Source organism: Saccostrea echinata, unplaced genomic scaffold, assembly GCF_033153115.1.
Source record: "Saccostrea echinata isolate AGI-Se365-2 ecotype Australia unplaced genomic scaffold, CSIRO_AGI_Sech_v1 ptg000054l, whole genome shotgun sequence".
Taxonomy (NCBI): domain Eukaryota; kingdom Metazoa; phylum Mollusca; class Bivalvia; order Ostreida; family Ostreidae; genus Saccostrea; species Saccostrea echinata.
This window is the reverse complement of record NW_026889803.1, coordinates 6,020,233-6,047,200: the sequence shown is the minus strand read 5'-3', so window position 1 is coordinate 6,047,200 and position 26,968 is coordinate 6,020,233. Positions and strand designations below refer to the sequence as shown.

The 26,968-nt window shown below is 33.4% G+C and overlaps 2 protein-coding genes across 2 annotated transcripts in view; one reads left to right on the top strand and one right to left on the bottom strand.

Annotated features, from left to right (window-relative positions):
• Positions 1 to 20,680: 20,680 nt before the first annotated feature.
• On the top strand, positions 20,681 to 21,983 carry LOC133171701 (uncharacterized). The gene is made up of 2 exons (XM_061306489.1): positions 20,681 to 21,002; positions 21,156 to 21,983. The coding sequence occupies exons 1-2, from the start codon at positions 20,690 to 20,692 to the stop codon at positions 21,956 to 21,958; spliced, it is 1,116 nt and encodes a 371-aa protein (XP_061162473.1). The 5' UTR covers positions 20,681 to 20,689; the 3' UTR covers positions 21,959 to 21,983.
• A 1,648-nt stretch (positions 21,984 to 23,631) lies between these two features.
• The window catches only part of LOC133171800 (sodium- and chloride-dependent glycine transporter 2-like), a 45,721-nt gene continuing 42,384 nt past the window's right edge, over positions 23,632 to 26,968 (bottom strand). The window contains exons 11-14 of the mRNA XM_061306603.1: positions 26,496 to 26,595; positions 26,293 to 26,393; positions 25,511 to 25,678; positions 23,632 to 24,210 (exon numbers count right to left, since the gene is read on the bottom strand). Of these exons, the coding sequence (XP_061162587.1) occupies positions 24,055 to 24,210; positions 25,511 to 25,678; positions 26,293 to 26,393; positions 26,496 to 26,595 (525 nt within the window). The 3' untranslated portion in view covers positions 23,632 to 24,054. The remainder of the gene's footprint in view (positions 24,211 to 25,510; positions 25,679 to 26,292; positions 26,394 to 26,495; positions 26,596 to 26,968) is intronic.

The window sequence follows — 26,968 nt, the reverse complement described above, 5'->3', positions numbered from 1 at the left end:
CACTCACACTAACAACAGTGATACACGAGGTACAGTTTATATAATAAGTCGTCATAGTTCAAACGTGAAACAAGATGTGTTTATGAAACACTGATGCCCCCGTATGACACTTATAAAGATTAAACTTTCTCAAATGCAAATCAAATATACTGGTACCCAAAGTGAGGTCTTGTACCGAGAAATATACCTGTGAAATATGAAAGCCCTAGAAGTAACCATTGAAAAGATATGGAAAAAGTTAAATTTTTTCCTAAGTAAGTCAAACATCAAGGTCAAGGACAAATGGTAAAAAATAATGGTGCCTAAGGAAAGGCCTTCTCACAAGAAATACACATGTGAAATATGAAAGTCCTAGCACCAACTGTTTAAAAGATATGGCCAAGGTTAAAGATTTTCAAAAGAAGGTCAAACTCGAAAGTCTCGGTCAAAGGGTCAAAGTTGTTTGTATCCAAAGTAAGGTCTTGTCACAAGGATTGCATGTATGAATTATGAAAGCCCTAGAACCAACTGTTCAAAAGAAATGGCCAAGGTTAAAGTTTTCCAAAAGTAGGTCAACCGCAAAGGTCTCGGTAAATGGACTATAATTGTTGGTATCTTAAAGACCCAATTTTTTTACCGTACGGTTACCTGAGGAGGGGGAGTGGTCTTGGTAGTACTGGTGTTATTTACCTGGAGAGCCCCAATACTCAAAAAACCCTATACACGCTGCATTACACAGGAAGTCCGGCTTTTGGTAATCAGGTCAACATTACGCGTTTTGTGCATAATTTTGAGTGAAAATATTTAAAATTAATTATGTACTGAAATATAAAATTTGTAGACTTAGCGTTTTCGTCGATATCTTTTGAAGAAGAAAAAAATTAAAAAGAAATATCTTTTTTAAAAATCGTAAAACTAAAAAAAAAAAAAAAGAAAAAAAAAATTGCAGGTAAAAACTACAAGGCAATCATATCAATATTTTAATCGCAAATAAAAGAAATTATTATAAAATACTAATTGTGAATATTGAAAAAAATAGATTCCACTTATTGTGTGAACATTTACCACGATTATTTACTGTTCTGGCGAACAATGGTGTCCAAATATTCGCCATTTCCGAGGGTCCGTGTTTTTATGCCCTGTTTACAGATTTGGATATAAAAAGAATCTTTCGTAATTCATGGCTTTAGATACAAGATACTTTATTTATATTAGTATAAATATCTTTTCTTATTTAATCCATTGCATCTTGTTATAATTTTCAAATGGTGGGGGAGGGGATCGATTGTTTCCAATTACGGCGAATTAAGTTTCTGTGTACCCAAGTTCAAGGTCGACAAAGGCATTACGTAATTCTTAAAATCAAGGCACGGGTCGAATAAGGGGTTCGGAAGAATTACCGGTCTGTGCTGGTACAGAAACTTCTTCTCTTTCCGGATCTTGAATATCCGCTAATTTTTCTTCGAAAAGTTCTACAGTTATCTTGGACGTCATATCGCTACCAAGAACAAAACAGCAGTGAGATTGAAAAAAAAAATCACGAAGTCACTGACTAATCTACTCTCAATTATTTTTTATAAATAAAATTATCAACCAATATAACAGCGACATGATTTTTTTTTTTAACCATAGTGTATACAAAGCGACCTTTCACGCGGTACATGAAAGCGTTTGACGCGTGACCAGGTAATTGTTTTCAAAACATGCAAACTCAGATTATCAGGTAGCCTTTGTAGCTGGCCCTTTAATCAAATCAGAAGCTTTTTTTTTAATGATTTTGGGGGCGTTAACAAAAAATTGGGTGTTTAAGGAAGGTTTTGTCACAAGGATTACACATGTGAAGAATGAAAGCCCTAGCACCAACTGTTCAAAAGTTATGGCCAAGGTTAAAGTTTTCCAAAAGTAGGTCAAACTCCAAGGTCAAGGTCAATGGGCTATAATTGTTGGTAGCTAAAGGAAGATCTTTTCACAAGGATTGCATATGTGAAGAATGAAAGCCCTAGCTCTAACCTTCAAAAGATATGGCCAATGTTAAAGTTTTTCAAAAGTAGGTCAAACTCGTAGGTCAAGGTCAAAGGGTCAAATGTTATAGCCAATAAATACTGTGTTGGAAAGATGCATTAAAACATTAGAAATAAAATGACAATTGAAAACGATTTTTTTACCAGATAAGTTTTTAATTGAATTTTTTTTATTAATTTAAAACAGAGGGAGATAACTCTTACCAGAATTCAAGGTCATAAAGTAGGACACATCCAACCTTTACATGCTAATAGTAATAAATGGGAATTATGTCTAAATATATTGAGTATTCAACACCTTCACATCTGTTACTTATTCAATTTAATTAAATCCGTTGCTATTAGGATGGAATACCTTAACTTCTTTATTGTTAATTCATTATCCAACTTCTTCAGCTCCCTTCTTAATGCCTGACTTTCCCAAAGCTTTACCTTATACTGTAGACTCTTTGGTTTGGAAAGTCCATTCCAAGGGTTGTCAGGTCATTCCATTATTAGAGGTCTTGAACAATGCGTTTTACTCAAATGCCCCTTAACCATCACACCTATATATTCCTATGTAAAACTTTGACCCACTGTTGTGGACCCGCCCTAACCCCAGGGGTCATGATTTGAACAGACTTGAATCTACACTACATTGTACCTGAGGATACTTCTATTATGATATGACTAATCATGGCTTTGCTGTTGTAGAGAAGAAAACTTCTAAAGACATTTCTTATATATTCCTATGTAAAACTTCGACCCCTTCTTGCGGCCCCGCCCTACCCCGGGGGTCATAATAAGAACAAACTTGAATCTTCAGTATAAAATGAAGCTTTTACATACGTTTCATCTTTTCTTGCCCAGTGGTTCTTGAGAAGATTTTTAAATGATGCCACCAAATTTTCACGAATTCTTAATGGTCTCCCCTTGAAAAAAGGCGCGGCACTTCCTATGAACAAGAGGAAAAATCCCCTTCAACCAAGGATGCTTTGTGGCAAGTTTGCTTGAAACTGGCCCAGTGGTTCTTGAGAGGACGAAAATGTGAAAAGTTAACGGACTACAGACTCTTTGATCTGAAAAGCTCACTAGAGCCTTCGGCTCAGGTGAGCTAAAAAGTTAATCATCAAAAACCTGCATCCTAAAAATAATGCATAATGAAATGAATATGAATCTAAGTGGCATAAATACACTACTGGCGATATCTTAGTTTTCACTGCACACAGTTTATTTTTTATTACAAAAAATCGCAGACAGCTTTTTGCGTTTGGTACTTATTTCAATTTTGACCAAACACACTTCAAAATAATTTCACAGTTTTAAAGTAATTTACCATATTTAGCTCACTAAAGTAAATGACTTTTTGATTGACTGATTGATTGTATGTTGTTTTAAGTCCCGTTCGAGAATTTTTCACTCATATAGAGACGTCACCATACACCAGTGAAGGGCTTCAAATTTAGACCTTTACTCGGCACTCAGAGACATTGAGCAGTGAGGGTTCTTTATCGTGCCAACGCCTACCGTGACACGGGGCCTCGGTTTTTAAGGTCTCATTCGAAGGACCCGCAACTTTCACTTCAAAGTGCCGAGCGCTTGGCGAAGGAACAGTTGCTATCTATTTTTTATCGACTTAGGTCAGTCGCGGCCGTGATTCGAACACACGACCTTCCGATCACGGAGCGAGCGCTCTACCGACTGAGCTACCCTGACAGTCATGATGTTTTTGTTATGATTAATTAGAATACTTGTATCTTACATTACGACGTCGAGAGCAAAAATAAATGAGTGCAAAATCTTCCTAAAACACACTTTGCATGTGTTGTCTCTCAAAAGAAAACTTAATTGGAACAATCAGGAAACAATTTTCCACTTACCTTTTGGTGGTACTACGATATGAGAATTAAAAGAATTCCAATAGCTATTAATGAACGGTGACTATTTTTATGCGTATGATTACTGAAATCAATGCACTTCACATTATCCCTCTAAGGTACAGAGAGACGTGCAGAAACATGCTTTAGAATCTTGAATAAGGTAGAGGTAATGAAAAAGTTAGTTATGTAGAGAGATGTGCAGAAACATGTCATACACATTTTATGCTATAGAAAAGAACAGGTCAAGAACATTGCATAAACACAATCAAAATGTCAATATCGAATACACATGGCTGATTTAGTCTTTTACACACATCAATTGATGAATAAAACACGAGATCAGCCGTGGGTATTCAACGATGGTAAAAGGCGATATCTTAATTGTGGCTAATTTTCCTTTTAAATCTTTTTAAAATGAATATCATAAGTGAACCGAGATTACTCAATTTGATATGCGTGATAATAGCCTATTAATCATGTCAGACTATAAAATGTTATTAAGTAGATACATGTCATGCTGTCTGTTTCTCTAGTGTTTGTTTTATGTGCGGACCGTAACCATTGCACCCTCATATGATAATGATATAATGATTAAAAGGCAAAATGCAAATCATCTATTCTTTCATTTTCAGTAAACTGGAAGTGTTTAAAGAATTAGACAGACTTCCTGAACAATAAGTTATGATTCAGGTGTTAAAGCCCGTTAAAAAATAATCTTTGTTTGTAATGTGCATTTTCAGAAGAACTTGGCTTTCATCCAAAATCTGGAAATTCAATTTACTCTCACAGTTACCTTACAAAGGATGAAATTCTTCAAAATCTGGTTCTGGTTTTAAATAGTTTGAACATTCATGTCAAAGATAATGGATTTGAAACTTGACCTTCACAATCAGATGTCTGCGCCATAAGCTAAACATCAGGTGGCCAGAAATGATAAACAAGAACCTGTGGAAAGCAACAAACCAAGAAACGATCACTCAACAAAGAGCCCATAGGAAGTGGATTGGGCACACCCTCAGAAAATCTGCAGGGCAAACGTCGGGTCGGGCGTCCAGGACAATTTGCCGAAAGTCACGCAAAGAGGAAATAAAACACTGTGGACATAGCTGAGGACAACTGAAAAAGGCTGCTCAAAAAAAGAGTGCGCTAGAGGACTGTTCCTGAGGCACTATGTTCCACCAGGATCCAAAAGGAACCATGATGATAATAGTGGATTTGAGAAACTGTATCTTTACTGGATTCAAAAGCTTCATAAAAATCCTTACAAAGATACTTTACAGGATCCAGTAAATGTTCCTCGAAGCCCCTATTTTTATCATCATGATTGTGAAGAGAAACTTCAGACGGTCTGCTCTACAAAATAATCAAGAAGTGATGTAAATCAAATGTTGATACTAAAATACTTTTGGAAAATTTAAAATCGCAATTTTTTCTCCAATATTAATAGCACCAAAACGTATGACTTTCGTAAGCTTTATATAACTGTTACTCAAGAAAAATTAAAGACCAGACATTTTGACATCATAGACAACTGCAACTTCAATAACAAGAGGCCCATGGGCCAGAACGCTCACTCTGAGTCACTATGACCCTGCTGTTCTTCAGCAGATTTTTCAATCAAAAATCCCCTCTTTAGTTTTATGAAAAATTTGATTCCATATTGTGGACCAAAACCTAGCTATGATTCAATCAAAGTTGAATTCACACAAGGTTTAAATGCAACACGATCAACATGACCCTTCAAATCTGGAGATTTTTTTCCGGTCAAATGCATTCTATAAAATATGGATTGGCTTAACATTAACCCCAAGGCTCATATTTTTAGAAAAAACGATTCTACACAACAAAGGAATGTTTTGCACATAAATATGATTTTGTGCGGTCTTGCCACTATTAAAAAATCTTCCTATTGTAAAATTCTGATCCCCTATTGTAACCATAGCCTATTAATCAGTGCTCTTGCCACTCCAGAAAAAAATTCTAATATACTCACTTGAAAATTTTGATCCCCTATTAAAGCCTCAGCCTCAATGTATTTCTGAGGATCCTGATCTGAACTTGAACCAAAGGATGCTATAACACAGACATGTAAATATGACTAATGATGGTTTTGCTGTTAATCATAAAAAGTTTTACGATTTTTTTTTCATATATAGTCCTATGTAAAACTTCGAACGCCTATTGTTGCTCCCCCCTCCCCTTTCTTTTGGACATAATTGGAATCTACACTATCTGAGAGGATGCTTGTGTATTAATAAGATTAATCAGGGCTTTGCTGTTCGGGAGAAAAATATTTTTAAAGATGTTTCCCTATATATTCCTATGAAACTTTGATTTAGTTTTTGTCCCCCCCCCCCCCCGGCCAAGATTTGAAAAAAAAACTGAATCTACACTCCTGGGAATGATTCCATATAAATAAGACTAATCCTGGCTTTGCTGTTCTTGAGAAGATTTTTTTCCTCTATATTCCTATGTTAAACATTGAACTCCTATTGTGGCTCCACCCTACTCCCAGAGGTGATAATTTGAACAAACTTGAAGCAACACTATGTAATGGAACTTTCACAAAAAAAATCATATTTTCTGGCCCAGTGGTTCTTAAAAAGAAGATTTTTAAAAGATGCCACTAAATTTTCACTAATTTTTCATTATCTCTCCTTGAAATAGGGGATGGTCCTTCATTTGAATACACTTGGATCCCCTTCACCCAAGGATGCTTTGTAGCATGTTTGGTTGGAATTTGCTCAGTGGTTCTTGAGAAGTCGAAAATGAGAAATGTGTACAGACACACAGACGGATGCTGGACATTCTTTGATCAGAAAAGCTCACTTGAGTCAAAGGCTCAAGTGAGCTAAAAATGAACTCGGAAATTTTTTAATCTTACAAAGTTACATTGTTAAAAATCATTACGATTTTACACACAAGTATTCTGATGTTGATATTTAAAAGTTTGCCGAAGTTCCTCATTAACGATATCTGATATGATGTGTTTAGAGACCTGGTTCCGGGGCCATAAAACTTAGACGAGCTCACTTTTGATCTCAGTCTCACTTTTCCACTATGTATTCCTTTTGTAAAAGTAATACTGAGATCTAAAAGGAACTCGTCTGAGTTTTATGGCCCCGGAGCCAGATCTTCCAACAATTTGTTTGAATTTCGACGGGCACTAATTGTGCTCCTCTGTTAACCGAAGTGTTTTAATAATCATACAAAGCAGAATTTATTCAAAAACTTCTACTTGAGAAGAAAACTTTTGCTGTAGCCTTCGATTCGACAGTAAGATACATCGACGACGTGTTAATAATTAACGATAGACATTATCATTCATAAGTTGACTCGATATATCCAGTGAATTCGAATAAAAAAGACACGACACTACAGAGTCTGCTTCGTCTGTTTTATATTTTGATGTTTTACTGTCTATAGACATTTCAATGGGCAACTAAAAACTAAACTCACAGTATCTAACCCATATAGTAAAAAAATCTGAAGTTGTTGCGTTTCTTGGTTGACAACATGATGCAGTCATGAGGTTATGAAAATAATCCGGCAATTATTCGAAGATATGTTAAGTATATAAATGTATTGTGTATTAAAACGCATAGATATATGATGAAAGGTTCCCTAGGAAACACAATTTTATCAATACGCAGCTTCGCTTTTTAACACAATGCAAAACGTAGTGCAGTGTAGTTGTACAAAGACTTGAAAACATATATTATGGCCTTGAAGTTCATCCCATTTCGGTAATAATTGTATCAAATAATGAGCAATATAAGTACATGTATTGGGGTATTCAAACGTAATTTATTCCTAGTTATGATTGGATTATCCTTAATTTTACTGCTTTAATCAAAATGCGACTGTATCCGTCGTTCGATATTTACTGTAATGTCATTGTGCGGGACAGTATTTTCATTGTGCGAGTCGTTGGTAAATTAGGTGCGTTCTTAACTGAAAAGTTCTAGGATAAATTCTGGGGGGGGGGGGGTTCTTTCAGTAATCGACAAATGATAAAATGCTTCCAACCTTCTTTTTTGTGTTACTACTGCCACTTTAAAACAAGAAATTGATCACATAGTCATTCTCATTTACATGACTTCAAATTAAAATATCACTTTCGCTTGTGTTTAGACTGTTTTCTCTTGCGAAAAAAGGATAAAATTAGACATGATTTGATATTTATGAATATAAGGGGTTTATTTCTTATAAAACTGCAAAACAGTTTTGGCGCTTGATAGAGCATTACGGTAATGCTACATCGATATCATGAATATCGAGAAAGAAAATAAAAAAAATGAAAGATATATGAAAAAATTAAAAAGAAAATACTACCTTCCAGTAATCAAATAATCGGAAAATGAGCTTCAAAAAGTTACAATTGTATTAGGAAGTTTCAGTTAACAACTGTTATATTTTACTTTCAATGTCTGAACGATTGTTCAAATCTTTTCGCGTTATTTAGGCCCCTATTCATCAAATAAAAAAAAAAACCACAGTCTTCATTTACAGTTATGAGGCATACATTACTATACTGTAAAAAGGCAGTATACATGCAACAAAACTTGACGAAATGTCCATTGAAAGTTTTTTTTCTTCTGATGTCGCTCATACAGTACATTTGCCTCTATTTGCTCCAATTACATCATCTCGGGTCTTCCCGTCAGAGGTCGGAAAGTTTCGATTGCTATTTGCTCTTTTAAAGAGACACCGTGACGGAAATAGGGAAAATTGACAAAAGCAGAAGTTTGCATGACACATGCAAATTTTGTTCAATTCTTGAAGATATTGGGTTTTAGAAAATTACAGGTTTCAGAACCTAAAAATCTACTTTTAAAGAGAAAAATAAAAGTAAAAATAATTTTTGTTTGCCCCAACACAAAAATATTGCTTCACCTCTTCCTTTTCCTTGTTCGCATGCGCAGAAAAGTTGAAGAATTTACCATGGTGTCAATTCCATAGATAACGTCAGATAACCGAATAATTTTGATACAATCTTCAATAAAGATGATCAGAACTTATTCCTCACTTTTGCTTGCTCCAATTCAATGTTGTTTACAAGTTTCACGCTAAGAATAAAAGTCAAGTGACCTTGACATTGTTTACATTGACGATAACAACTAAGCGATAGATACAACTTTGCTTTTCCGGCACTTACAATTTGCAGTTCTTTTCTTGCTTTACAGTGCGGTTGAGTTGTCAAAACTTCGCTTTATTCATATTTTACATAAATCATTTGTTTTATGATACAATTATCTTAAAAGAAGCACATGATTTTGACTCATTATGTAACTTTAATTGTTGTTGATTCAATAGGTTTCCGAATTTCAATGTTTCAAATTCAAAATTGTTTCGTGTTTAAAACAAAACAAAAAACTTAATATTACGAGAATTTATGTCTTTATTGCTGAAATGAAACAATGTTTGGAAAAGATTAGCAAAGAAAGAATTGACCTAGATTTGCAAACAAAAAATTAATGGCATTATTTTTAGGTTCGGGGGTATATAGTTTTTGCCCTGTCCGTCCGTCTGTCTGTCTCTCTGTTTATCTGTTTGTCCGGAAAAACTTTAACATTGCTCATAACTTTTGATTGGTTGGAGCCATCGCTTTCATATTTCACATATGTATTCCTTGTGACAAGACTTTCCTTTGGGTACTAACATATCTGACCTCTTGACCTTGGAGTTTGACACACTTTTGCAGAAAATTACCTAACTTTAACCTTGGCCATAACTTTTGAACAGTTTGTGCTAGGGCTTTCATATCTGACATGTATATTCACTGTGACAAGAACTTTCCATTGGTTTAAATATTTTTGACCTTGATCTTATAGTATGACCTATTTTTAAAAACTTTAACCTTGGCCATAACTTTTGAAAAGTTAGTACAAGGGCTTTCAAATTTCAAAGGTATGTTCCTTGTGACAAGACCTTCCTTGGATACCCACAATTTTACCTTTTGACCTTGACCTTGGAATTTGACGTACTTTTTAAAAACTTTATTCTTTGCCATAACTTTTGAACAGTTGGTGCTAAGACTTTTATATTTTGTATCTGTATTTCTTATTACAAGGTCAGTCCCTGCGTACCATTAATTTTGACCTTTTGACCTTGGAGTTTGACCCACTTTTAGAAACATTATCTTTGACCATAACGTTTGAATGGTGGTGCTTGGGCTTTCATATTTACCAGGTATATCCATTGACGCAAGTCCTTTCTTTGGGAAATAATTTTTGATCTCTTGACCTTGTCCTTGGAGTTTGACTTTTGAGAAACTTTAACTTTCGCCATAAGCTGTCATACGGAGGCATCAGTGTTTCACGAACACATCTTGTTTGTTTTTTTTTTTTCCAGAAAATACTCCAGGGGTAATGCTTTTCTAAAAAAAATTAAATAAAATGAGAAAAGGGACTGGCAAAGTTTTTTTTCTCACATTACTGTCATTGAAATTGGGTAGTAATTCTGAAAATGACTGCACAACAAAGAGCAAGAATCATTCCAAATGAAATGAAACACCAAGGCAAATTTATAATTCAGAAATTTATTATTCGGAAAAAAGTTCAGTTCAAAGCTTAAGTTTACAATTTGATGACCTAATCAACGGACCAAATTCATGCAGCGTTAAACCTTGTTGCGACGTGTATATTTTTACATATTGATCGCATGAACAAACAGAAGTAGTCTGTTATATTTCAGCCTGTACTCATGTATGGTGCCTCTCTGCCTTATGAGATCATGTTTTCTTTTAGTGCTGTATGAGGACGTATTTCAATGATGCATTATTCTACTTCTGATGACTCCTCAACTGCCTCTAATATAAATCATCCATCCTTAAGAAATTTAAAAAAATTATAATAATCGTGCATTTGTTTTAGCAAAACATTATTAATAAAACATTTTTAAAAACCTGAGTTACCAATTTGACCTATTGCAATTTTGTTCCCATCTGTCGAAGTCCGTCGTGAGTTCACAGTTTTATTTTTTTTTTATTATTGTGTGTGTCTGTGTGTAAGGGTGTGTGTGTGTGTGTGTGTGTGTGTGAGGGTGGGTGTGTGTGTGTATGTTTAACCTTTTATTGACAAATATTAATATTGTTTAATTCTTTTCAAATTTAGACGCCAAAAGTTTTAATGAAAGTATGAAACTCCCTGACTGTAAGGTTAAATGTATGTGTGGATTGTGGTACTCAGCTGATCGTCAAGACTTGTGAATCTCTTGTTTGTTGAATTACATGCCAGTGAACTTGCGTTTATTTTAGGAACGAACAATATCATTCGAACTTTCTCGTTTGAAACGACGCATACAGTGATTACAAAGGCAGAGGTATTTTATATTGTGTAATTTTCAACCTTAACAATTAAATTTAAAACTCCGAAACCTACATGACATTGTTCTGCATCTTAATTTTCAATATTTACCATTTCAGGAAATAATCACATCTCTTGTGGACTATAGAAAACGTACAAATGTTACATGCATATGACAATATGTGAACAAACGATTGCGTTTTTTAAATTTCTACTTACAAATTCATACAATCTTAATGCAAGCAGGATATACTGAATGATAAATATGTTAATTCATCATCTTTTTGTGTCCAAAATCATGCATACCTTGCAATTTAACAGAAACTCGTTCTTCTCTAGGTTTGTTTACACGCTTCGATACGCGAGAGGCGTCTCCAGATGAATGAAAAATTCTGGAGAGGGACGTTAAACAACAAACAATCAATTGATACGCAAGAACTTCCGCTAAATTTAGTATGTGGGTTAGATACTGAAACTTTCTGAACAATTTGAACATTTCCATACTTGTTTTAACATAATCGACTGTACTAGTATTTTTACAAGTGAGTGCTCCTATATGTCTATCGCTACCTACGCGACCATTAACAATATACACATTATTATTTATACAAAAATCTATCATCTTATAACCAAAGTTATTATTTGAAAAAATCTTGAACAATCCTGTCAAAAGGAATGTTTACATTCTCAAAAAAAGTTTCAATATCGTTATTTTCACATTCAGCAGCGGCATTACGTTGTTTAACATTTGTTAAGAATTCATCTGTTGTAATAAAATCATTCAATTTGCCCACTCTGGAGTTAAGAATGTCCATATGCTTTATATTTTAATTGGTTAAGCTGTTCAAGGACAGAAGCTGAAAATGTTCAAATGTTAAGGCAACACCGCAAATGGCAATAAATGCGTAATGATAATTGACCAAAAGTTGAGACTACATTTCGCTAAAGGGACTCATTTTTTACTTGAGCTAATAAGGTATTCAGGTTTGACACCAGGTGTACAGAGTTGGGGTCAATTACTTTGAAATGTATTTAAATAGTTTCAAATACACTGAAAATTTTTTCACTTACTTTCAATTACAATAACATTGATTTTTACAAATGTAATTAATTACTCTCAATTACTTTGAAGAATGTAATTAAATACATTTCAATTACTTTTGTTTCATTTTCAAAAATCTTGAAGAACAAATACATGTAAATTTAAGGTAGGTGGGTATTTAAAATTAATAATGTCAGGTGCCTGTCATGTTTGCAAATGTTGACAAATACTTCTTTATGTAATAACTATTTCAGATACCAAATGCATACATGTATATAAAGATCTGTTTAAAAGTTAAAATAGTGATTCAATATTTATTTCTTTTCTATGTATATAAATAGTAGAACATTCTAAATAGTATTTAGTAAATCATCTCTAATGGTCATAACTTTGAATTTAAACAAAGCATGGTATAAAATTATATTAAATGGAGGATTGTTTTGATAGCAATTTACAGCTTGGAGTTGGAGGGCAATAAGGCAGGTCTTAATGACACATTAAATTATTTTCTATTCTTTTTTGATTATCAAGGAACAAAAAATTGAAATGTTCCATGTCTATACCAATCAGAGGTAGAACAAATATTTTAATAAACAATTAACCAGTATTAATGCTTTATGTGCATTATAATTATAAAACAAACTAATTTAAAAAAAAAAAAAAAAAAAAAAAAAAGCCAATATATCAAATTCTTTTATTGAGATATAAAAGAGTTTAAGATTTTGAACAAGAGGCCCATGGGCCACATTGCTCACCTGAGCTCATTGGCTAGGAAGAAGCAGAAATCAGTTTAGTATTGAACGGGGGAGGGGGGATTTTAATTTACACTACCTCAGGATGCTTCCATACAAATATGACTAATATTGGCTTTGCTATTCTTAAACAGAAGAATTTTAAAGATTTTTCCCTATGTTTTCCACCGTCACGATAGCTCATTCTGTAGAGCTCTCGCTCCGTGATCGGAAGGTAGTGGATTTGAGCCCCGGCCGCGACTGACCTAAGTCGATAAAAAAATAGGTAGCAACTGTAAAAGTTGCGGGTCCTTCGGATGGGACCTTAATAACCGAGGCCCCATGTCACGGGAGGCGTAGGCACGATAAAGCTCCCTCACGGTCCTAAGTGCCGAGTAAAGGTCTAAATTTGAAGCACTTCACCGGTATATGGTGAAGTCTCTATATGACTGAAAAGTTTTCGAACAGGACGTAAAACAACATACATACAATCAATCAATCCTATGTTTTCCTATGTAAAACTCTGATCTCTCATTGTGGCCCTACCCTAAATTTGAACAAATTTGAATCTACACTACCTGAGGATGCTTCTATAATAATATGACTAATCATGGCTTTCCTGTTCTTGAGCAAAAAATTTTTTCAAGATGATTCCTTTATTTTTTTCTCATGCAAAATTTAATTGACCCTCTGTTGTGCCCCATGATCTGAACAAACTTGATTCTACAATACCTAAGTTTGCTTCTGTATAGATGTGACTAATGATGGCTTAGTTGTTCTTGAGAAGAAGATTTTAAAGATATTTCCTATGTACAAGTATTTCACAGTAGAAAAGGATTAATTAGCAGGAGAAAGTTTCAAAAATGTTAATTAAGCAGTGATTAATTAACAAAGATTGCATTGAAGTCTATGAGGACAAGCGATTTTTTAAAAATAAAAATTCAAATAATAAGAATATAAATAAATGCTGTGGTGGAAAGATGCATTAAAACATTAGAAATAGAATGACAATTGAAAACGACTTTTTTTTGGCCAGATAAGTTTTCTTTTTTTATTTTTTTTTATTAATTAAAAACAGAGGGAGATAACCCTTACCAAAATTCAAGGTCATTAATTAGGACACATCCCACCCTTACATGCTAATAGTAATAAATGGGAATTATGTCTAAATATACTGAGTATTAAGGACATTGGCAACGAAGCAATCCAGGTTCAAAAATTCTGTATTTGCATTTTCTCTTTTGTACACAATGATTTACAGTTATCGTCCTTGAATTATTTTCAATTGGGAGTGATCTCCCGTAATACGAAATCTTCAGCGTTGTGGAGAGTAGAAATGTGTGTTTCTGAGGTAAACAACATGTCGAACGTTTCATAACACACGATGAAGCGATACTAGATAGAATGTTTTATCGTTAAAATGATAAATGTCCTACGGACCCGGTTTAACGATAGAATGCCTTCCGTGTATTCTCAATGTAGCAGGTTACAGACTACTAATTTTACCCCTATTTCATTGAGCACGCAAGTAGTGCCAGTTTAAAAAATAGAGGTTTTTTCTTAAAAATTCTTTGGGATGAATATGGGGTGGAATGGGGTTATTTTTGGGCATAGATGGAAAGGAGAGGGTCTGAAAAAAATTATAAAATTGATAATAATGGGAAATTTTGCTTTTAAGCGCGTAGTAGGAAGGGTGTAAAGAGGCCCATGTTTACCCTTTCCTCGAAGGAAAAGTGAAATAAGCAGGGTAGGGGTTATTTGCGATGCCATAGCAGGACTTGCAGACTATGAATTTTCCCGAGAGCCTGAAAAATGTTTGGACTTGAATTGTTGTTACTCTATGCCAAGTTTCAGGTAAGTTGAGCCGGTGTGATTTTTTAAATTAATTTTTACATTATAAAGGAATGTATAGCAAAATAATTGGTAGTCTGTGTCCAGCAAAGAAAATACGGGAGATAACTCTAACTCAGTGCATTTACTAAGAAAAATCCCGAGAGTTCCGAATGTCAACACGGCCTACCTAATTGAAGACCTACAGGTAATTGAAGACCTACGGAAGACCTAGGGAAGACTTACAAATATATGGGCTATATACAACAAAATTGATGTGATATTCTGATTAATCATGTCTTAAATATATAAAATACACAAAAAAGTTTTACAAAAAGAAGTTTTAAAGTGTATTTTTTAAGCTCGGTATGGGGAACTATTTATATGTCTATGTTCTCTCAGACGACCTATCGCAAGTACGGTAACTCTGGTTGACTTGTAAACAACAACACTTGTTTATATTATCGGTAAAGGGGAATATACAAATAAAGAAATCCAAATGATATTTTTTGAGTTTGTCTATCATGTTTATAATGAAGATATAAGCTGGAATATGAATTTTGATGAGATTTATATATAAAAATAATTATTTTACATCAGATGTATACTGTCATATTATATCTATTGTAGTCAATATTTAACTAATATTGCAATTCTTCAAACATGTAATATGTTTTATGGGATAAATATTAAATAAATATTAAATATTCCAATATGAAATATTGATATGTATACTGTGGATTTGTCATAAATCATGTAAAGGAGGATATCACTCTGAACTAAAGGCTTCAACAGTAGTCAACATGGTGTGTAAATTTGAAACGAGTAAAAAAACGTTGATGAAAAAGTGTTGAATTCTTCCATTATATGGATTAAATTTTTAGATGAAAGGTATTTACAGTCTCAAAAAGGTTTGTTATGATTAATTTGACAGTTATTTTCAATGCAACTTCATTAATTTTCTCCAAAATCGTTTCGAAGCGATTCTGCAATTTTCTGCTACATTACGGGTATATGGGAGGCATTCTAACTGTGGTGAGGGCCTGTCCCGAGACACAGTTAGATTATTCTAACTAAAGCGATACCGATCTGCTTCTACAGGTAGATATATATCAGAATCCAAGAAAAAAAGAATCGATTGCTTTATAGAAAACAATGTTACAAAGATTGTGAATGATCATTCGTATTCTTCAAGACCTACAAGTCATGAAAATCTTGAGAATCCCGATGTCGATGAGCCAGTGTCATTATTTGAAGACGATAATGGAGACCAAGCCTCGATAAATGGATCACCAAACAGTGCTAATAAGACAGAAGATAGTAATACTTTATGTAATATTGTTTAGATGAAGTAGATGGAGAGAATGAATGTGAAACGGGGACCAGTTGGAGGCAGGGTAGACCAATAGTGGAGTTGGGGTTTCTTGTAGACAAACTCTGTGAAGGTTGTTCAGTCTGCCATTCAACTATACCTTTAAACATTACAAATATAGTGCATGAGATACGTTACGGGTTGGGCAGCTTACTGACCATCAGGTGTCAACTGTGTGATGGAAAGACAGTTGTGCCAACGGGAAAAAGACATAGTGCGCCCAAGGAATCTCAGTGGGGGAGAAAAACTTGGGATGTTAACACAAAGTTAGCTTTAGGTGCAGTATAATGTATAACAATGTTTCTCAAGAAATATATAATTCTATGTTAATGTAGATGTTAGTTTGACATACCTTGGAATAATATATATTTTAAATAATGGCACAATATGTTTTTTTTTTTAAAATACTCCAGAATTTTTTTTCATACTTGTTGTTTTGCAATTCAGGTATGCTACACAGTGGTATAGGGGAAAGGAAAGTATCCAACCTATTGTCTACACTGAACATACCCCCTTGTTCCAAAACAACACTCAAGAAAAGAGAGAGGGAAATAGGTCAGGCTGTAGAGGAAATTGCTCATTATACCCCCCGCAAACGAAGTTTAGGGGGGGTATATTGGAATCAGCATGTCCGTCTGTCTGTCCGTCTGTCTGTAGACGAGATTTTGTCCGGACCATTTCTTGGAAACTTTTGGAAGGATTTGTCTGAAAATTTGTACACTTATTATTCACCATATGAAGGTGTGCACCTGGTATTTTCATTATGATTGGATAATTATTTTGCATTTTACAGGTGTTTTTTTCATTTTTATTTTGTGGTTTTGTCTGGATCTGTTCCCAGAGACTATTGCATAGATTTGTATGAAAATTTGTACACTTATTATTTACCATATGAAGATGTGCACCTGGTATTTTCAACATTATTTGATAATTTTTCTGCATTTTACAGGTGTTTTTTTTTTTTTTAATTTTTATTGACTTAGTCATTTTGGGTTCATGTCTAAGGTTTGAGACATAGAATCTAGAACATCTGTACAAAAATGTGAACTACAGCTTAAAACTACTCATTAGAACTATAAAAAAAAAACACAAAGTATTAAAAACAGTTTTTACATTACACAGCAGATAGTGTAAATCCATTTGTCCCCTGGGAGTAATGAGTGGACATGCATCCAGTTAAAGATTAATTAATGAGTTCAGTGTGGGAAGCTGTTAGGGCATCTCTGATCAAGCAGGTCTTATCTATGTCTCAGGGGAATTGGGCAGAAAGAAATAAAGATCTCTGTTGTCTAAGTCTCTTAATTGTAATTTATGTCTGTCAAAATACATAGTTACTAAAACCAGCCTTTTATTTTTAAAATGAGTTTGAAATAAAGGTATTAAAATCAATTTGATTTTGTATAATTAATTATGATATTTTGTTTTTCAACAATCAATTTGCAGTGTGTCATGTCTCACAAAGATGGCAGATAGTTGCAAACTATTTTTTCAATGTAATAAAAAAACATTGTAATTATTAGTGTTGATGTTTTATGAGGCTGCACCTTAGTTTCATTCATTAAATAAAGTGCCCCACCACAGTATGATACGCCCATCAAATATTGTTAAATTATCATAAACAGTTTAGATTCAATTGTTCAAATGACATCTTAGCGAGACAAGGCAGTCTGCAATTTGTTGTAAAGATATAAAAATTCAAATAAAAAATGTACAATAAATAATTAGTTTAAATTATATTATAGAATATCATATAAGTTTTAATTATTATATACAATATCAAATTAGTTTTAATTACATCAAATTTATCTTGAAAGTAAGACTAGCCAACAAGAACAATTCAATACAACAAAAGCAATTAATTAAGAGACTGATTCCTTTTGCCCATTTCCCAAGAGATGTAGATGTGCTTGATCAGAGATGCTCTGCCAGTTATCTCCTCACACTAAACTCATTAATTTATCTCTAATTTGACATGCAATTTTCTGCTATCAAAATTTTCCTCGACCAGTGCCTGATCATTACACCCATGGGAGAGGTGGAATTTTTGTTGTTACAGATTGCTGTAAAGAACAATGAAAAAAATAAGAGTAGTATTTTCTTGATTTAAAACTTTTTTAATAAAGATACTGCCACACTCTGACATCTTTTGGGATTGTGTAATTTAAAAGTTAAAAGACATAGTTTTTTGATTCTAAGTCTAATGGTTTTCTAGTTATGATTTTTCCATATTTGGCCATAGCGTCTTTATTAAATGTCAGAGCGACCTGGTTTTAATGTGCGACACACCTTCTACCCTAGATGTATCAGCTGACAAAGTTTGATAATTCTAGGCCTAATAGTATTAAAGTTATGAGCCGGACATGAAAAAGCTAATGGACGGACGAACATGAACGCTATAACATAATACGTCCCGTCGTAAGACGGACGTATAAAAATGTATAATGAGTAATTAAATTTTCACTGTAAATGTTTAAGGAAATTGTGAACACCTCTCACATCTAGAAAACATTAGTGATTTGGTACTTTCTCTGAAAAACCCAGCGGGGGGTATTTGTCCCTTTTGGACAGTTCTAGTTCCAGTTGTTCTGATGCTGCTGTTAGAGAAAGAGAATTAACAGAGTAATACAAAAAAAAAACAACAAATTTTTGAGAGATTTATATAAAGTGAAATGTATACTTATCCAAATATCATGTAAATTATGGAATAATTTTTTTTTTCATTACATGTATCAATAATAATGGACAATTGCACAAAATAGGATATTTCTGTTACACCGACAAGATATACATGTAAATTTGTACACTGTCTACATTATAATACATTATTTCTTGTACTTCAGAGAGTCTCCTGTATCCGCATCATTTGATGGTGGCTGGCAAAAACGTGGATCTTGGAAATCTTACAGTAGTCTATCTGGTAATTTTTTACAAAATAAAGAACTTCACATTTATAATTTGACTCTATAATATATAACAATCTGTGATTCTGGATAAAAACATTTATAAGAAATGAAAATTTAATTTTTAAGAATTCATGTATTATATCTGTAATGCTTCATACTTTCAATTTTCATGAATGCATTAGTGCTTCATGATAAATATACGCAGACGTGAAGCTTTGTAGTTCATGTACCTCAGGACTTATCAAATAATATATTAATTTCTTATATTTATATTATTTACCGTATCTGATGACTAGTCACAGATTATGTGCTTTGAATGATTATTTTTGTGAAAAAAAGATTTCTCTCTATTTTTTTTTATTCCATTGAAGTATTCATGTTCATTCATGTGAGTTCATGAGGAAATGAATTGAATTCCTATTTGTGAAGACTTTTAATTATAAGAAATGTAAATATATACATGTAGTTTTTCAGGTAGTATAGAATATTTGCATATGCTTATAAAGTTTTTTAGCATTTTCAAAATTAAAAAAAATTGATTGAAGTAATAAATAATTGAATCAGACATATTTTGTTTCCCTGATAATAAGCTTTATAGGATTTTATGGTTAATTTGTTTATATATATATATTTTTTAGGCCATGCCTCTTTTATTTGAAAGAAAACTGGGAAATGTATTGCATTTTCGACTAGGAATAAATACCGTAGAAAGTGTGACCTTGCAACAAAGAAGGGGTGCAGTGTGGAAGACCATGATTGTAGAAAGAACTGGGAAGGTAGTTCCAAGGCTATGGAAGCAGACATGTGTATTTCCATGTTGAAAAATCTGGAAAGAAATGATGTAAGTGTTGGAACGATCATCATGGACAATGACTCAACAACAATTTCTAGAGCCTGTGCAGAAGTGAAAGCAGACCTAAAAAAGCAATGTGACAGAAACCATCTGCTCAAGGACTTTACAAATAAACTTTATGACTTCAGGAAAGCAAAGAATTTCAAGGAGCTCACACCAAAAACAATTGCACATTTATCGAAATGTTTTCGATACTGTGTATCACAACATCAAGAAGATGCGGATAAAATGAAGACAAATTTATTGGCACTAGGCAAACATGTATTTGGAGACCATTCATATTGTGGTTCGTGGTGTGGATATTTGCAGAATCCACTGAAGTACAAGCCCAAAAATCTTCCCTACAGCAGGTACCTTTGTGATGGAAATTTAAAGATTTCCCTTATGGATTTGCTGAATAAATACGCAAGTGATGCTGATAAGTTAACCTATTTAGGTAGTTCTCAGCCTAACGAGAGTCTCAACAATACAGTTTCCAGCAAGGCTCCTAAATCGAACTTCTATTCTGGATCACAGAGTAATGACTACCGAGTTGCAGCCGCCATTGCACAAAAAAAAAAACTTGGGTTATGGATATGTTTCTGAAGTAAGTTTTTTTGAAATAAGTAAAAATAAAACCACAATTATATGACATTTTACATTATTTTTTTTTTTTGAAAATTCCATTGAATTGATATATATATATATATATATATATATATATATATATATATATATATATATATATATATATATATATATATATATATATATATATATATATTGTATTCATTGCAGGTGTGTCAATCTGTGATGCTATCTCCTGGAGAAATTACAAAAAAAATTTCAAAGGATTATGACAAAAAGAGAGAGAAGGCAAAAGAAAGAGAAAGCACAGTGGAGTTCAAAAGGAGGAGAGAGAAAAAGGAGCAACAAATTAATCATCAGAAAACTTGTGAAGTAAGAGAAGGAATATCTTATGAAACTGGTGTTGACATGAATAACAACATATGTAGTGATGATGTTTGCGAAATACCACCACCTACAACTGAACCAACCTGCACAGTACTGAAACTTGGAATGGATTATGCATATGTGTCATTTGATTTGGAAACTACTGGACTTGGTATGTTTTGTAATAAAACTACATGTATTGCAATTGAAGGTATTAGAAATTAATCTTATTTTAATTATTTCAAGAATTTTTTCTAAGCAAATACAAATATATGCACGATATATTAATAGACTTATGTGTAAAAAAAATTTCTGTACTTCACAGCTCAAGATTGTGAAATCACTCAAATTGGGGCGGCATACACTGACGAACACAGTTTCAGCGAGTATCTTCTACCTTCCAAACGAATTTCAACTAGTGCTTTCGCTTTGACTGGTCTTACTGTTGCTGGGAACCAGATGTATAAGGAAGGTCAACCAGTTCAAGCAACATCCCCAAGTGAAGGACTTCGGAACATTTTGCATTGGTTGTCTACAATTCACAAGCCCATAGTGTTAATGGCTCATAATGCTAGATTTGATGCAAATGTCTTTTGCCGTGCGTTAATAGGAAACAAACTTAAGGATGGTGCCGGGAAAGTTATTCAAGCATTTGTTGATACTCTTCCACTGTTTAGGAAAAGTGTGCCCGGACTCTCCTCTTACAAACAGACTGATTTGGTAAAATGTCTCCTTCAAACATACTACTGTGCACATGATGCAGCATCTGATGCAAAATCTCTCCTACAACTTGTAAATTCTCAGACCTTCTCAGAGGATCTCTTTCTTCAACACAGTTTTTCACTTGACTCATACATCAATGTTATTCAATATCATGAGAGAGTACAGAAGAACAGTTCATCACTAATATGCTTAGTGGACAATACTGTCATTTCCAAATTGATGATGACAAGTATTGCAAAGTCTGGACTTTCTTTATCACACCTTTTATTGGCTTATAAAAGAGACTCGGAAAATGGTGTGTTCCAGCTGCTCTCTGAGAGAACAAATGAAGGCAAAGCAAGGGTGACATGCAATAAGAAAATCATTGGAAACCTTTGTGTTTACCTTAAAAGCATGAGTAATTAAATGGGCAATTTACAACGGCCTTTATTTATTTTTTTAAATAATTGAAGAAAGTGAAACAAAGGGCAGTAACTTATAAATAGTAAAGAGATGCATAAAGAGGTACATTATCCTTGTAAATATTGGTAAATATTTCATTTTTATCAGGATACCATATAAAATTAACATACAATAATGTGTATCATATCATTGTTAATTACATATCTTACTTAATCAAAATTTGCTCCTTCACAAATAATGATATCAACTTATTTCTTAATTTATATTGAAACCAATATTAAATGACAAACGTATATGTTGAGCAATTTTGAAATTAATGGCATGGAAAGGTATGCTGGTTGAGTCAGTTATTGTATGTAAAAGCACATTAGTAATCTGTTATAGATTACTGGATAATCCTGTCCATAAACAAGAAACGTTGCCAATCCCCTTAAACACCTACACATCTGTTATGTATTCAGTTTCATTGACTTTGTTGCTATTAGGGATGGAATACCTTAACTTCTTTATTGCTGTTTCAGCATCCGACTTCTTCAGCTACCTTCTGAATGCCTGACTTTCCCAAAGCTTTGCCATATATACCCTTTAGTCTGGCTAGTCCATTCCAAGGGTTATCAGGTCATTCTATTATTTGAGGTCTTCAATGCGTTTTAATCAATGCTCCTTAACACATATATAAAACTATGTAAAACTTTAACCCCCTGTTGAGGCCCTGCCTTGATTTGAACAAACTTGAATCTAGACTACCTGAGGATACTTCTATTATAATATGACTAATCATAGCTTTGCTGTTCTTAAGAAGAAGATTTTTAAAGACATTTCCTATATATTCCTATGTAAAACTTCGACCCCCTCTTGCGGTCCAACCCTACCCCCTCGGGTCATAGTATGAACAAACTTAAATTTACAGTATGTAATGAAGCTTTCACATAAGTTTCATCTTTTCTTGTCCAGTAGTTCTTGAGAAGAAGATTTTTAAAAGATGCCACCAAATTTTCACGAATTCTTAATTATCTCCCCTTGAAAGGGGGCACAGCACTTCCTATGAACAAACATTAATCCCCTTCACCCAAGGATGCTTTCTGGAAAGTTTGGTTGAAATTGGCCCTGTGGTTCTTGAGAAGAAGTCGAAAATGTGAAAAGTTTACGGACTTCAGACGACAGACAGACGCCGGACACTCTTTGATCAGAAAAGCTCACTTGAGCCTTCGGCTCAGGTGAGCCTAAAACAGAAGGGCTTCTTTGAATAAATTAAAATAACTGTTAAATGTGACTGCGTTGAAAATATTTCCCTATTAAATAAACATATTGTGTACATGTATTATGTAAAGTAATTGAAATGTAATTGAAAAGTAATTGAAATTACATATTTTTTTCATTGTAATTAATCATATTCAATTACAAGTAATTGAAAAATGGTCAATTACAAATTACTTCCAATTACTTTGAAAAATGTAATTAATTACACTCAATTACAATTACTTTTATCAATTACCCCACCCCTGCAGGTGTATGCATTAATAATTGATTTACACCTGTCTGACAACAAAGAAATGATTTACATCAAATATAAAAACTAATGTAAATTTGACACAATTGTTAAGATACCGTTAAACTATGAAAAAATTAAGACATTTACAAAAAATAAAACGTAGTGTGCTTAAAGAGAATACATATTACATATCTAATACTTTATTTTGATTGACAAAATTTGCTTGTTACGTAATTCTGCCATAAGACCCAAGCTCTGCACTCAGTTGGGGATATGAATTTTACAACATTGGTAGAGGGCTCATTACGTATTTCAATTATGCCATTTGTTTGATGCTTATGAGTAAAGAAGAAAATTTCTACGAACTGTATTCATTTTAATGGTTTCGACCACATCTTTCAGGCACCGGGAGGAAAAGAGGTTACCGATACGATAGATACTATCAGCAAAATTTATTCGGATTTGTTGTTTCGATGCCGCACAACGACGGACGGATATAGATAGTAAAAGTAACCTAAATTGATTTGGGTGAATTGAAACTAATTTAAAAAAAAAACAACGTCCATTATTGTTTATAGGTTCCTGAGAGTACAATGCAAGTTCTATTTCAGTTTCCAACATCAGAATGTTTACTATCTCCTAGTAGATTCACTTTCATTCTGTTTATTAGTCCACCCTTATATTCATACATTTTGTACGTCTGCCAGTGACGTTTACTGTTAGGTCCCCAGCTGGAATCCGGGCGTACAAGAGCCTTTATTCTCTGAATATGAAAAGAAAAAAAATGAAAATAAGCTTTTGAAAAGAAATGAAGTTGTTATGACTAGTAAGATTGGATTTCTTATAAAATTTAATATTGCAGACATCACAAACGTATCTCTTGTCCCTTTGACTAGTGCTATTAGATTCTAGCATCTATTTACTTCCAAGAAGATTACGTCATATTTTGATATTTGAAAATGAATATTCATATATAAATTAAATGAATGACACATCGTGAAGCTTGAAAAATCATTATATACATGTATATATGCAGGGTTCTCCATCATTTGAAAATTTACTGTGTTGCAGACTTTTCGCCAAGCCCCATATATATATGCGGTATATTCGCGATCAAATTCGCAACTGAACCACTATTCATTATAATTACACAAGCATACAACTACACACAACTATTTTGAGTCACTTATTCTTTACACAAATGGTATGATCGTACATATTAATAAAAAAAATAATAAATGGATATTGAAAACAATTAGAATGTCTCCAATTATATATAATAATGTACATACTTTAACACAAACAAACTGCATGAACACCCCCCCTCCCCCCCTCCCCCCCCCCCCCCCACACACACACCACAACTTTAAAAAAAAATACGATTCTAAGAAAAATACTTATATAATATACTTGTATAAGTATTTACAAGTTGTAAATATTAAACCTTGATATTTGTATTCTTCAACAATACATGCACATCAATTAATTTACGTTATGATGTTTGACTCACAGTACCATCATTATTCTAGAGACGTGTTTCTGAAGTGAAGAAATATATTTAATATATATAAATTTAAATAATATTTAAAAATGCATTTAGCAATTATACGGTTACATGGAAGTGTGAAAACACATGATTTGCCTTTGTCCTTCATGCGTAAAATTCAGCGAGGGTCTAGGACATAATTGATAATGCAAGGTGAAGCAAGACAATGTGCCCTAATTAAGAGATAATCAAATGCTCTGCATTAAAAATTGAAAGACGGTAGATTTGTTTGATTAAAGTTTCAGTTATAGAAAATTTATGTTCGGATTTTCTGATTATCAGGGATCTTACTGTGTCGCAAAATTTTTACTGTGTCGCACGCATAAAATTTGAATTGTTACTATGTTGGGGAAAATTTTACTGTGTCGGCCCCGACACAGTAAAACAGCTGATGGAGGACCCTGATATATGTATCTGTACTGCATGGTTTTGTTAATGTAAATTCAAAGATATTAAGCCTACAGATGATTAATTTTTAAAAAGTGTCCATTATTATGGGCTTTGAATTCCATGTTACCTGAATGAGTGAACCTTTTGTTCGCAGGATTTCCCAAATCATCAGCACTGGTATTGGTAACAGAGGGAGTATGGCGAAAAATTGGCCGATTCCAATGGCGAATTCTGGATACGTATAACTAGCTGAGTTTGGTGGGGCATACATAATCATTGACATCAGAAATAAAACCTTGACAAGGAAAAAACAAATAACAAATATGTATGTACTCATGAAGTCATTGTAAACCTACTAACCGTAAGTTTTTCGTAAAAAAAATATTTTATCACAAAGAAATCCGAAAAAAAATCTAAAATCTTCGTACAAATGATTACTTGTATTCAATATGTGTCCAGATACATGTATTTCATGAAATTCCACAAACTTGATCTCTCCAAGTCAGGATTCAAATGCTTTGCTATGTCTTAAGTATAGTTTAAAATCTTAATTTGACAGAATATAAAAAAATATCGGTTTTAAAGTGTAACAAAGCTGCTAGATATTTCCCAGGAGGTAACGTAACAAGAGGACAAGGAGTTGAAACACTAGGTTAGAGTTCTACTGTTCTCTCTGACAAATAAATATGACATGATGCTATTCCACTTGCAAACATTGCATAAGTACACAAGCAAATATAGAGAGAGTCCGTCATCTATGCTCTCTTATAATTTGTGTTGCATTGGACATGAATAACATGTAGATACTTCATAAAATTTTGTCATCTGGCAAATTTTTTCCCCCACAATAATTCATTATTTTGCTGATCTCTGTTAAGTAAATATATTAAAAGCCATGCTAATTTTTACCATCATGAATAAAGGGGTGATAATGCACCAGCTTATCCTCATGGTGAGGGGGATAGGTCTTCCTATCATCAGCTCTACATCTCGACTGAAACGTTCAGCTCCTGTTAAATCATGTTATTATTCTTAGTTGTTAATGATAGCAAGAATGTTTTTTTTTACAGTAATCCCCTTTCTAAAAAAAATTGTATTCATGTAATACTTACCATAGATCCATGATATAATGACACATTCTAGGAATGATGCAAATGAGATACAGAAAGTGGCAACGTACCAGTCTACTAACTGGAAGACATATATACCTCCCTAAAGAAAAGATATAGAAGAGTTACAGAAAGTGGCAACATAACAGACAATTAACTGGAATTTAAGACATATATATACCTCCCTAAAGAAAAGATACAGAGGGGTTACAGAAAGTGGCAACATAACAGTCTATTAACTGGAAGACATATATACCTCCCTAAAGAAAAAAATATAGAGGTGTTACAGAAAGTGGCAACATAACAGTCTATTTACTGGAAGACATATATACCTCCCTAAATAAAAAAATATAGAGGGGTTACAGAAAGTGGCAACATAACAGTCTATTAACTGGAAGACATATATACCTCCTTAAAGAAAAGAAACAGAGGGATAATTACTGAGAGATACTATTTATATTTAACATATATATTTT

Bases quoted from the DNA above. Each gene is read 5' to 3' on its own strand.
- LOC133171701 (XM_061306489.1), top strand. From the start codon at position 20,690: ATGCTATCTCCTGGAGAAATTACAAAAAAAATTTCAAAGGATTATGAC. The intron at 21,003-21,155 runs GTATGTTTTGTA...TGTACTTCACAG, and splicing joins TTTGGAAACTACTGGACTTG to CTCAAGATTGTGAAATCACT.